A 13,860-nucleotide genomic window follows, 5' to 3' on the forward strand; every position below is an offset into this window, starting at 1 on the left:
TTCCATGGTTTTACTACTCCCATAAGAACAACATTTCAAGTGCTCAGTGACAAAGGCCTGCCAGAAATGCTCCATCTTCTACAGATGGGTCTCATATAAAGTAATCAGAAAAACTCCACCTTGTGACTAACATAACTGAACATGTTGGTATTGTTACGAACTGCAACCGAACCGCACTGTCCAGCGTTTCACATACTGTTTTCAATAAACATTCTACGGAAGACACGTACATTAAACCAAATAGCACCTGAAATAAACATGCAGTATAACAAATACAAAAACCGTCTTTGTGTACTTGGTCACCAGAACCCCTACCGTGTTGGAGCATACCCATCACTGAAAAAATATTTTTCTACATACACCCCACCACACACACACTAATTAGTTCTATTGAGGGTAGTGATATAAGTGTACATAAATCGGGGGGAAGGCACCCCTTGTTCACAATTAACTAAATGAAAGCATCAAGAGCCCAACCCAGTAGCTTTTCGCAGCTAAGAAGTGCCAGGAAAGTGTTTATCCCAGTTTGTCGTTTTTTTCCACAAATGGCACATCGGATATACAGATAATACGTATTTTTGCCTGGTTACATTAAAAAAAATATTTTCGATCTAATGTTACGTGCATGGTGGGAACTACGCTGAAAGCAGACACTGTGCCCGAGACGGGTTTGATAGATGTGATCGTTTTTTAATGAAAAGCAGATTTGGGGGTGGGGAGGGGGGGGGGGGGAGGGGGACACAGGGGTACCAAATGGAATGATCCCCCTGGACACCCAGCCAGGAGCACACACATTCTGACAAAGGAGTCTGCCCTCCTTCACCCTGGCTTCACAGAAGGAGCTACTTACTCAGAGTTTCTGGCTGCACTCCTCTGCTTGGCTGTCTGTTGTAGGATCGCCATTGCTACAGCAAGAATGTGCACAATCTTCCTGAAAAGTCGATATGAAAGGCGGCCACTTGGGCACCACGCAGCCCAGCTGCCAGTCGTGGCCGGCATGACGGGCGGGTGGGGGTGGAAATGGGGGTTGTCGCGGGGGGAAGCAGGAGTGGTTCAATTAAAATAAAATCTCACTGTCCCGCGCCGCCTCAGCTCCTGGCCGGTTCAGACTCCCGCAGTCCAGCGTTTTCCGCGCTCATCAGGAAAGCCACCCACAGGCAGTCTCTCTCCCCTCCGCTAATCACAACGCTGCAATTGCAGCGTTGCGATTGGTGTGGTGCAGGCGCACAGTGCCCCAGCCGGGTGCCTAATGGGAGGTCGTTTTCTCTATGTAGGCTGCATGCAGCCTACATAGCGAAAAGGGAGAGTGCGCATGACTGCTTTCTTCAGCCCCAGGGCCGACCAAAGCAGTCAGGGTCCACAATAGTAGGCAAACCACTCCCCCTGCCCTTGAGAAGTACCGCCCACCTGCCCGCCCACAACCAGGCACTTCTGCTTTCTCGCAGTGCAAGGAGCAGAAACATAAAATGGTAGTTTTACAATTTTATGTTTCTGCTTCTCGCACTGCGAGAAAGCAGTGGGGCGGCACCCCCATGCCCCAATGCAGGAGCCACCACTGAAATAAAGGCTCTACAAATGTCAATAAAATTAATGGGTTAGGATCTTTACTGACCTGAAAAACAACCAATCTTCATTCTGTTTTTTTGTGAACAGCGCCTGGGGATTTCTTACCCCACAATCTAAATGTAGTTGAGCGCTACAAGTGTTTTTGAGGGCCTGCAGACATTTTAATCATGCTCTTAAATCCCCTCTTACATTTGAAAAATGTCTACTTGCTAAAGAGGGAAACAAAATCCTTTGCACCAAGATATAACAAATTCTCCTACAAGCACAATCGCTCAACACCCTCCCTCCGAATCACATAAGATGGGGATGGGAATTAGCAGAACATTCACCCAGGCAGAATGGAGAGACATCTTTGTAAGAACCAGATTTCATGAAAACCCTTCCTACTGGTATTCTGTTCTGTAACAAATACATAAATTTGACCCCGAGAAATCTGAGCTTTGTTAGAGAACCGTGCTCCGTAAAACGTCTTGTATCTCCTTTGTTCCACCAGAAGAAAACTAATGGTTTTCGGCCTATACTTAGCGAAAAAAGTTATTATCGTTCTATGGGGTATGGGTACAGCTCCCAAACACAGCTCCTGGCTCTACTGCCTGTGGGAGATCTTGAGTAGGGTAAAGACTTCTATGGTCGTAGGAAGGTAGATTTGAGAAATATGAGACATATTCTCATGCTTTTTGGCTGATGAATTTAGGTAACTAATTTGTCTGAAATATCGAATACTTTAGCAAACATCAAGACTGGTTAAGTGAGGTCCACTAAGGCCACACAGAGAGCACATGGTTAGGGGCTGCAAAGTTGAGTTGAGCTAAACAGCTTCCCCCTTGATCAACAATATAGGCAATCCCGTTTCTGTTTCAGTCAAAAATCTATTGATAAACATTATGAGATGGATCTTTGTATTGGGGGGTATAGATAGTTGCCTGATTTGGCATAATCTTCAAATTGTCTTCGATGCATTTGGGATTTCCTTCCTAGCCGAATGGTGGTAGGCGAGTGCATGTGTTAAAGCTTCAATAACAAGCATTGGCATAGCCAATAGGTTTCGCCTTTGGGACCTTGTAAGTAAAAACAAATACAAAATAAGTATAAGACTCCACGTGTGCATTTACTTCGTATTTAGGATGCAGTAAATGTAAACGTGAAGTCTTACACTTCAGTTTTTTTTTTTTTTTTTACTTACAAGGCCCCAAAGGCGAGACCTATTGGCTATGCCAATGCCTGTTTCCTAGTGGGTGTCTGTCACTGCTGCGTAGCCCCGGGCGTAGGCAGATGGCCCTCGAATTGATTTGAAATATCACTGTGTCTTCAGCCGACCTTGAATGTTTCCCCAGAAAGACAAACCTTGTCCACAGGTAGAAAGAAACGTGCGGGACTGCACAAAACACACAAAACTAAACTTGCAAACACAGAACCACATTTATTACTGCAGCCTGAAAAGTTAATTACCCTGAGCAAACCTCCGTGTATGTCCATGGTGAGAGAATTAGAAACATTACACGACGCTAGCTAATGTTCAAGTTTATAAAACATGGTGATAAAAGTAGTACCCTATGAGTATCTATTTAATGTTTGCCATCCTGTCACAGCGCCAACGCCTTTTCAGCCTTTTAGCACACTACTCCGTTTGAGGCCAGTGATTGGTCAAGTATATGTATTTTTTTTTAGTCATGCTAAAGATAAAATGGTTTCGGAAACAAAGGACTTCTTCCTTTCCTTCCAAAGCGACTTTGCCTTAACACTGCAAACTAAAGCAATTGTACACACATTTTGCTTTTGATGGAGCCAGTCTAATTCGGATAGCTCATTATTGTCCTTGTAGGCTTTTGTTCTCTCTTCTGCCCCTACTGGCACTTTTTAGAAATATGCATTTCTCTTTATCGGAAGCCCCTTCTCACAAGTCAGCACTTAAAAGTCTGATCGCCTGAAAACTAACATTTGAGGCTTTTGAATTGGAGGGTGTCAAAAACGACAGACGTGGGTTGCGTGGATTCCAGGACAGTTGGCCTGGAGGAGAGACCTGGGAGAGCAGGAGAGCTGAATTGGTGATAGAAAAAAAAATGAGAGGATACATTGTGAAAGTGGGGGGTGAGGGACAGTAAACAAGGGGATGAGGTCACATCTTAACTGCTCTAGAATATAAATCAGGAAAGAAAAAAAGCAAGAACCCCCAAAAATAAAACGACATTATTTGTGGCCCATCTTAATGGAAGCCAAGGTTTATTTTTCTATAAAAGGAATCAAGAACACATAGCAATCAATACACTAACAAGCCCATCTGTGCACAACTGAAACAGCACCGTTAAGAGCTTTACCATCCATACTAAATGCAGAAAAATAAATGAACAACTACTCAAAGCAAGAACTATTCCATCAATACATTTACAAGAAGCAGCAGTTAATCAATGCTCAAGAGAGTGATCTTTGATCAAACTATTGAAAAACACTCAATGAGGCTTACTGAAAACCTGAAATCCCCCAGCATAGATAGTTAGGCAAAGTAATGCAACTGAAATTAAAGAAACCAGCACATTTTAGCAAGAGGTAAAACGTAACACTTAGCCTATCATTAACAGTTATGGCCCTAAAGAATATCTAAATTTGGAGAAATCCTATGAAATTCCATGGAAATATAGAAGGGAATCCAGCTAATGGAAGCAGACAAAGCACTACTTACAAAGCCATAACTGTCCTCAAGCACCCAAAGGCAACGAAATACAAATTGCTTTAAGAGCATCGTTATGGTCACTTGTCTTGATTAGTGTCCTTGATGGTATCGCTACAATCATTAAAAGTGGGGTTTTCTTGTAAATCCCAATACGGGAGGAGGATTCAAGAGAACAGGCAAAAAATCTTCTTTGTGCCCTGTTGTCTATGTCTACAGATCTCCAAAACATTGCCGTAACGGCCTCAGTCTATGTGGCAGCTTGAAGATGACCTAGAATGTTCCGACTGCTACTACTACTTTAAAATACTTTGTTATTCACTGGGATGATGTCTTCTTTTACCAACACCAGCTATGTCCAAGGAACTAGAAGTTAAGATTATGGATTTGGAGAACAGCCCAGGTTAAGAAGATGTTCTCTCGTTAAAGGGGGGAACTTTGGGTAGTGTGTGGAGTTACTGTTTTGGGGACGTTAATATGTTCTGTATATCTTTTGTACTATCCCCAAGTATAAAAAGAACAGGTTTATGAATAACAAAAGTCAGAAGATAAGACGATATGTCACTGGCAAATCCTTAAAGGAGGTACCACGTAGAACCAAACACCAGATAAAGAAACAACGTATGTGATTTCTTTTAAGTCGCTGCTTTGCTTTGGTTGTAGTCAAAATATGGCTTCAATCAGTCAAGAAACACCCTGCGGCAATACAGCTCACCAAAATTCAAATTCCAAAAAAAAGGATGAAACAATGAATGGGAACCATACCGTATATCAAAGAACGCAATGGTTAAAAAGGGAATGGAAACAATGACATCACAAGATGCATTCAGTGCAAAAGTAAGTGAAAATCTTACTTCAAACAAAGAAAGCACAAGGTGCAAAAGGAATGGAAATTACGACTTCACAAAAAGCAAGCACAAGGCACAAAAGTACAGAAAATTGTGACCTCAAAAAGCCAGCAATGGGTACAAAATGAATGGGAACACAGACTTCAAACACGACATGCAGAGAGTAAAACAAGCATTGGTAAATGCAATAGGTTTCGCCTGTGTGATTAATAAGCTGTTTGTGCAAGCAAAACGTCAAATCAAAAGATATCCAAATTGATAGAATTGACTACCAGTACTCTGCTTTGTACCGGAGCAACATAAAACCTGGAGAGAATGTAAGCAAGAGCAATTTTTATATTCAGTTAAAAAAAAATAACGAGTAGATGGCAGTGTTGTCCAGTACTTCCAATATGGGGAGAGTGACACGAGATCTTCACACTGCTCATGCAGGCATAATCATAACTGACCAAAACAAAGTGAATATGCTACTTACCAGTATGCATCTGTTCTTGGCATGTAGGGCTGCTGACATTCATATCTGTGCATAGATCGCCGCCTAGTGTTGGGTCCGGATGTTTGTACATTGTTGTCCTGGAAGAGTCTTCGAAGTATCCTGAGATAGGTGACTCCTCCCCTGGACCACAGTGCGCATGGGCATCCTCTCCATCCTCAGATTGTTTTTCGCCATTGTGGCAGTGATGGAGTAGATACAGAAAGTGATGACCATGCTATACAGTAATTCTGAGAGCTGCAGCTGCTACAGGCGCCGGGGAGGAGGGTGGGCGATATGAATGTCAGCAGCCCTACATGCCAAGAACAGATGCATACTGGTAAGTAGCATATTCAGTTCGAGGCATGTGGGCTGCTATTCATATCTGTGCATAGAATACATAGCAGTACCTCCTATTAGCGGCGGCCACCAGTGCCAGCTGCAGCGGTCTGAAAAAGGGTTTTGAGAACAGCCTGTCCTACAGCTGCCTGCTGTTTTGAGTGTACATCTACACAATAGTGTTTGGTAAATGTATGTATAGTGGACCATGTGGCTGCTCTACATATATCATGTAAAGGAATGTTTCCCAGGAAAGCCATTGAGGCCCCTAACTTACGTGTTGAGTGGGCTCGTGGGGGAATCGTTAATGTGCGTTTAGCCTTTTGATAGCAAATTTGAATACATTTAACGATCCATCTGGCTATACCTGCTTTGGAGATGGCGTTGCCTTTGTGTTGTGGGGAAAAGGCAACGAAAAGTTGTTTTGTCTTCCTAAAGCTTTTGGTTCTGTCTATATAGTACATTAGGGCTCTTTTGACGTCTAGTGTATGGAGCATTCTTTCAGCGACATTTTGTGGATTCTGAAAGAAAACGGGCAGTTCAATTGTTTGATTCATGTGGAACTGCGATATTACTTTAGGCATGAATTTGGGGTTGGTACGTAGTACGACCCTGTTTGCGTGAACCTGTATGAATGGCTCTTGAATGGTTAGTGCCTGGAGTTCACTAACTCTTCTCAACGAAGTGATTGCTACTAGAAAAGCCACTTTCCAGGTGAGGAATTGAATCTCACATGAGTGGAGAGGTTCGAAGGGTGGACCCATCAGTCGGGTGAGGACCAAGTTGAGGTTCCACACTGGTGCTGGTGGGTGTCTTGGGGGAATTACTCGTTTAAGTCCCTCCAAGAAGGCTTTGATGGCAGGCACTCTGAATAAAGAGAGGTGCTGCCTGTTTTGGAGATAGGCTGCTATTGTGGTTAAATGGATACGTATTGAGGTGTATGCCAGATTGCATCGGTATAGGTGTAAGAGGTAACAGATTATGTTTTGAATGGATGCATCTAGCGGGTTAATGTCATTGTTATTGCAATAAATGACAAACCTCTTCCATTTGGCTGCATAGCAAGCTCTGGTAGTGGGTCTCCTAGCTTCCTTAATGATCTCCATACAGTCGGGTGGCAGGTTTAAGTAGCCAAACTCTAGGACTTCAGGAGCCAGATCGCCAGGTTCAGCTGTTGCGGATCTGGGTGCTGAATTTCTCCATGGTTCTGCGTCAAATGCGCGGGTTTGATCCGCAGCCTTTGATGCGGCACCACGGAAAGTTCCAGAAAGGTGGTGTACCATGGCTGGCGCGCCCATGTTGGAGCAACCAGGATGAGTGTCAGTGAGTGTTGTCGCAGTTTGCGTGCCACCAGCGGTATCAACGGCGCTGGGGGAAAAGCGTATGCAAATCTGCCGGACCAGTTCATCCATATCGCATTGCCCTGCGACTGTGGATGTGGGAACCTGGCGGCAAAGTTTTGGCATTTTGCGTTTTCGCTTGTGGCGAATAGGTCTATCTCTGGATGACCCCACTGTTGGAAGTACGGTTGGAGTACTGACGGGTGTAGCTCCCACTCGTGCATTTGGTGGCTGTGTCTGCTGAGCAGATCCGCCATCTGGTTGTCCTTGCCTGGGAGGTGTTCCGCCATGAGGAATATGTTCCTTTGAATGGCCCACTTCCACATGCTCTGAGCCAGATGAGACAACTGTGGAGAGTGCGTTCCTCCCTGCTTCTGTATGTAGTACATGGCAGTCATGTTGTCCGTCCGGATCAACACGACTTTGTTGCACAAGTGTTCTTTGAATGCCTTCATGGCTAGGAAGATTGCCATCAGTTCCAGAACGTTGATGTGCATCTTCTTTTGTTGTATTGTCCATAGTCCCTGCACTGTGTAATTGAGTACATGAGCTCCCCATCCCTGGAGAGACGTGTCCGCTGTCAGTATTATTTGTGGAACAGGCTCGTGGAACGGTCGGCCCTTGCAAAGGTTTTGTGGATTCCACCAATGCAGAGAGTTGTATGCCCGACCGCTTACCAACACTAGGTCTTTTAATTGCCCGTGAGCCTGGTTCCATTGACGTGCCAAGCACTCCTGAAGCGGGCGCATATGTAGTCTCGCGTGCGGGACTATGAAAATGCAGGAGGCCATCATGCCCATCAACTGCATGAACACTCGCGCAGGAAGGGAGCGTTGGGGTTTGAACTTTGAGATCAGCATTTGCATGCTGTCGATCCTCACTAAATTTGGCTGAGCTGTGGCTGCCAGTGTGTCTATGGTCGCACCTAGGTACTGTTGGACGAGTGCGGGCTGGAGATGCGATTTTGGGTAATTTAGTGAGAATCCCAGACTGTGAAGAAGGTGAATGGTGCGGGACATGTGGCTGGCACATTGCTGGGCTGACTTTGCCTGAACAAGCCAGTCGTCCAGGTAGGGGTAGACGTGAATGTGCTGCCTCCGTAGATGTGCAGCCACAGTAGCTAGGCACTTTGTGAAAACCCTGGGTGCTGTTGTCACGCCGAAGGGAAGGACTTTGAATTGGTAGTGCTGCCCCTGAATAGTGAACCGGAGATATTTTCTGTGTGACGGGTGTATGGGTATGTGGAAATCCGCATCTTTGAGGTCTAGCGTGGCTAGGAAGTCTTCCTGTCTGAGCAGCGGGAGAACCTGCTGTAGGGTGAGCATGTGGAAATGCTCTGAGAGAATGTAGTGGTTGAGGGGTCTCAGGACTAGTATGGGTCTGAGTGACCCGTCCTTTTTTGGTATTAAGAAGTACAGAGAGTACACCCCTGTCCCCTGCTGGTGGACGGGCACGACCTCTATTGCGCCATTTTGCAGCATACTTAGCACTTCCTGCTGTAATAATGCTAAGTGCTCTGAGGACATAGGACGGTGCTTTGGCGGTATTGTGGGTGGAGTGGAGGTTAATTCGAGGCAGTAACCGTGTTGAATAACATCTTTGACCCACCTGTCCGTGGTGATGGTATTCCACGTGGACAGGAACCGCTGGAGTCTTCCCCCGACAGGTGTTATATGGTCGGGGGAAGGGAGAGGGCGTCACTGTTTGTTTTTGGGGGAGGACCTGGTATTGCCGTAACCGCATCCTCTGCCCTTTGTGCTGGAGCCACGATATCCACCTTGTGTGTTCTTATCATAGGTACTTTGTGTACCCCCTTTATTGTAGGTTTGCTGTGACCCTTGTCCTCTACCCGCTCCTCTATTTCCGGGGCGACGAAAGGAGCCACTACGAAATGTCTGCGTTTGCAGAGCCCCCATCGATTTCGCAGTGTCTGTCTTTTTTTATCTTTTCTAGGGTTGTGTCAACCTCTGGTCCGAATAAGTAGTCGGGGTTGACAGGCTGATTGAGGATGTTATTTTGAACCTCAGGTTTGAATCCGGAGATTCGTAACCAGGCGTGTCGTCGTAGCATGACGCTGGTGTTTATGGCTCTCGCAGCTGTGTCAGCGGCATCCAGTGCACACTTAATGGATGCGTTTGTGAGAAGTTGTCCCTCCCTGATGAGGAGCTCCGCTGCCTCTTTGTACTCGTCTGGTAGATGTTGGAGTAGGGTCTCTAACGTGTCGTAGTGTGAGCGATCGTAGCGAGCTAGGAGCGCCTGTGTATTGGCAATGCGCAATATGTTTGCCGCCTGGGCTGCAATCCTTTTGCCGGAGGTCTCTAGAACCTTGGACTCTTTGTCCGGGGGAGGAGCATCACCAGTTGTCTGCGAGTGTGCCCGTTTGCGAGCATTAGCAACTACGATGGAGTCCAGAGGTAACTGGCCTCTAATGTACGTAGGGTCCCCAGGTGCAGGCTTGTATTTTTTCTCGATCCTGGGGTTTATTACCCGTGCCCTGGTGGTTTCTTTGAAAATGTCCTTTGCTGGCTTGAGGACACCTTTCAACATGGGCAGAGTCTTTACAGTCCTCTCTGAGGATGCGAAAGTGTCCACTAAGAAATCATCCTCGATTGTGTCTGAGTGGAGTTGCACTCCATGATTGGCTGCGGCACGTTCAATGAGGGCGTTGAATGCAGCAGTGTCCTCTGTGGGAGACGTTTTTGCGCCATAAAGCTGCGTGTCCTGTGTATCCAGAGCGGCACCTGGGTCTACAGGGTCATCCCAAACTTGATCAGGGTCCTGCTGGCCTTCAGGGTCCATATCCCTGGGGTAGGTGGTGTCGTCACCCATGTAGTCCTCTACTGCATCCGTGTCGGAGTGCATCGGAGAGAAGGACTGTGGGTCTGGGTAAGAGGTGTGGAGGCGTTCATAAAGAACGGGTTCCGATTCTGCCGGCAGTTTTTGCTTTAGCGGGATCCTGTAAGAGTCCAAAGCCTGCTCGGAAGTGATCTTCCGCTTTCGGAGCATGAGCCTGCCGGTGTCGGCGTCGATGAAGTGGGACGGTGATGTCCCAGTAGGAGAGTGTTCAGTAGACGGGGGCCTTGTCTGGGTGACACGTGTTCTGATCTCGAAGAGTTTCGGCGCCGTGGATGGCGGCAACCCAAAGGTGATGTTTGTCGGTGCCGAAGGTGCCTTTTGAGCCTTTTTCGGCTCGGAGCCCGACGTGGCCTGGAGGGCTGCCTTTTCTGATGCGTTGCAAGGACGCCTGAACTTGTCGCACCTGAAACGCCGACGGTTCTTTGGCGCCGAGTGGTTCCGCAGAGGCAGGTGTGGACTTCTTTGGAGCCACAGGGTCGAGTCGAGGAGAGGTAGTAGCTGTCGACAGCGTCGATGATTGGACCGTAGTTGCTGCTTTCGAGGTGGATTGCGATGCAGCGGCCATTTTAACCTTGGTGGTCGGTGCCGATTGTTTCGGTGCCGGGGGCCGAGGCGCTTTGGCGGTACCGATGGCCTTTTTCTTTGGGTCGGCGCCGACATCGGCTGCAGCGAGTTCGGCCCCGAAGTCCCTTTTGGTGCGGTCGGAGCCGACGGGTTTGGCTGGCGTCGAAGGTGTGGTGGTCCTCGAGCCGACCAGTGTTATTTTCACTTTCGGTTTCTGTTGAACCGGTGCGACGATTGGTTTCGGTTTCGTGGAAGGGAAACCAGTCTTTTTGGGTAATAATGGCTCTCGCTGGATGTCCGAGGCCGGGCCAGAGGGCGGGGCCGAGGAACTGCGGGATTGGTCTTGGGTAAGGCCCGAAGGCGATCCCTCGACCGGAGCCGTAGACTGACTCACTGGGATATCTTCTGTTTGGACGGGTAGGCCCTGCTCGTCACCAGAGCTACCTTCTTCGGCCCGTAAGGCCTCATCGTAGTCTCCTACCTCATCGTCGGCTTCTTCCCTGTGAAAAAGCTCTTCATCTACGTCTTCCGATCTGGAACCGTGTTCGGAAGCGGGGCTGGAGGGTATGTTTTCCACGCTTTCGACATCTTCGTCCTCGGTGCTGAAGATGTTGGTCGGGGCCGGTGCCGCTTGCTGCGCTTCAAGTCTCGCGGCTCGTCGATTCCGTAGAGTCTTCTTGGATCTGAATCGGGCACAGGCCATACATTTCGCTTCGTCGTGATCCGGTGAGAGGCATTTGTTGCACACCGGGTGGACGTCGATATGGGGATATTTCGCGTGGCAAACAGGACACCGCTTGAATGGGGTCCTCGATTCCATCGTCGATTTAGGGTCGATGGTCGGATAGAAAGGATCCGAAAAAGTTGTTAAAGTCGCTAAACTAACCAGTAAACTGTCGATACCGATCGGGAACAGTACCGACGAAAACTAAAGGCCTTTTGGCCTGAAAACTAGATTTTCCTAACTTGAGTCAAGATAAGCACATCCGAACCCAATGGCGGAAAAAAACAATCTGAGGATGGAGAGGATGCCCATGCGCACTGTGGTCCAGGGGAGGAGTCACCTATCTCAGGATACTTCGAAGACTCTTCCAGGACAACAACGTGCAAACATCCGGACCCAACACTAGGCGGCGATCTATGCACAGATATGAATTCAGCAGCCCACATGCCTCGAACTTATAAAATCGATATCAAGAACTTAAGCCCACATAAAATGTAGAGTAAGATCAAATGACTGCTCCTCGGTGACGTCATGATAAAAAGATCAGGAATGTAACAGCTGTTTTAATGTGTGCAGTCAGCGAAAGAAAACAAAAAAAATGTTCCACACAACAGCGGATGGACACAGTAATTCAGCTAGGGGAACTGGCAAGAGCCCCCTTTTAAGATATATTAAATACAAGAGATTTACAAGCACAGTGCCAGCGCTGTACAGGCGAAACCTCAAAAGGAATAGAAACCACAAGTTCACAAGAAGCACGCACCAGGTATACAAGGAATGGGAATCATGGCTTCCAATACAGAGAGCACAATGCACAAAAAATGTGAACAATTACTTCAAACAAAAAGCACAGGGCACAAAAGGAAAGGAAATTGTAAGTTCACATGAAGCAAGCAATGGATACAAAAGGAATGGGAACCATGACTTCACAAGAAACAAGCACATGGCACAAAAGTAAGGAGAAAATGACTTCAAACGAGTCAGAGTACAGAAATAATTGAAATTGTGTCTTCACAAGAAGCAATAGGTACAAAAGGTATGGGGACTATGTCTTCACAAGAAGAAAGCACCGAAAACATTGAATGTGCACTCTCAATAGCTTTCAATTCTGCTTGAAATCTATGAAACCTTTTTGTAAGTTTCTTACCTGATAGGTGTTGTCAAAACTGTCATACATAAATCTGGTGATCAGTGAAGTCTTTCCAACTAAAAGAAACAAGAATACACAATGATTAATGCGGATTGTTTTCATAAATGTTGGGCAAGTAATTACAAAACATCGATGGTCCCAGCTAATTGCAAAAGTGTACTCAGCATCAACAGCTAGTGAAACTATCATACTACAATCTGGGAGCCTAGAACAAACATGGGTTGAGGGTGCTTTACTCCTACTTTTGGAATTAGGGATGTCCTGGGTCCAAACAGCCGTGGGGTCCGCTGCGCAATAAAAACAAACCTTTTTAAAGCCTCATGAAACGATGAATAATCAAAGTAACATTTTACATGGGAGTCAATGAGAGCCAAACCTCAGCACTATATAAGACTTTTGATTCACTTAAATCAATGCAAAAAGTGAAAAGATAAAAGCAGAAGGACATTATCTGCTTAACTTCCAGGAAACATTTGATTTAAGTTAACTTGAGATGAGTGGGGGTCTTCAGCATAATAAAATCTATGCTGCAATCGTCTATAAGTACTTACTACTATTCTGTGCAAGTGGTTCTACTTTCCAAAAGGACGGGACAGAGTGGAGCAAGGGAATAAACAACAATGAATACGAAGGTAATAAGTGGATAAAATCATATTTTGAATGAGAAGACTACTCATTTTTTTTTAAACCATTCCACCAAATATACAACTCATTTTTTTCAAACCTTTCCAAAGCAGTGCGGTTTTACTTACAAATGCACAGTATTGAACCAGCCCCCCAAAAAACCTTAGCAGGGCATTGTCACCTGGGGAGGAGCTTCCTCAATTTGTCTCAATTGTCACCTTCGGTTTGACACATCTCATTGAACCAGGCTTCCCAAGTAATCCACCTCATCCTCAGCAAATCAGCATTTAACCCTTCTCAGAGCAAACCACTCCTTTCCAATACCTCCAACACTATATACACTCTCCTGTCATGTTCGCTCTCATCTTTACCATAAACCAGGAGGACATCATGGAAATAACTCCCCTTTACGGCACTGAACAACATGCTCACTCTTTGAAACACGGAGAGTGCAGAAGCCAGATGAAATAGCTTATACTTATACCAGTAAGTGAACTCTGGAGTCACTGAGCCCTTTTTGACTCTTCATACAACTAAATCTGGTGGTACACCACCGACATGTTCAAAGATGTGTATTCTTCAACAACGTTCAAGGTACTCACTCAACATTTCCACAATTTTGCCAGGGGTTCGACCAAGATGCTGCAGTTGAAAGCGTGCATGTTATATTATCTCAAATACTTGTTGGGCTTGCGTGCCGAAACCATAAGTG

The 13,860-nt window shown here is 46.2% G+C and overlaps 1 protein-coding gene across 2 annotated transcripts in view; it reads right to left on the bottom strand.

Moving 5' to 3' along the window:
- Positions 1-13,860, bottom strand: part of RAB6A (RAB6A, member RAS oncogene family) — a 358,201-nt gene that overhangs the window by 154,086 nt on the left and 190,255 nt on the right. For both annotated transcript variants that reach the window (XM_085623332.1, XM_085623333.1), the window contains exon 2: positions 12,522-12,580. In XM_085623332.1, coding sequence (XP_085479458.1) covers positions 12,522-12,580 — 59 coding nt within the window. The remainder of the gene's footprint in view (positions 1-12,521; positions 12,581-13,860) is intronic.

This window comes from Triturus cristatus, chromosome 8, assembly GCF_964204655.1.
Source record: "Triturus cristatus chromosome 8, aTriCri1.1, whole genome shotgun sequence".
NCBI classification, from domain to species: domain Eukaryota; kingdom Metazoa; phylum Chordata; class Amphibia; order Caudata; family Salamandridae; genus Triturus; species Triturus cristatus.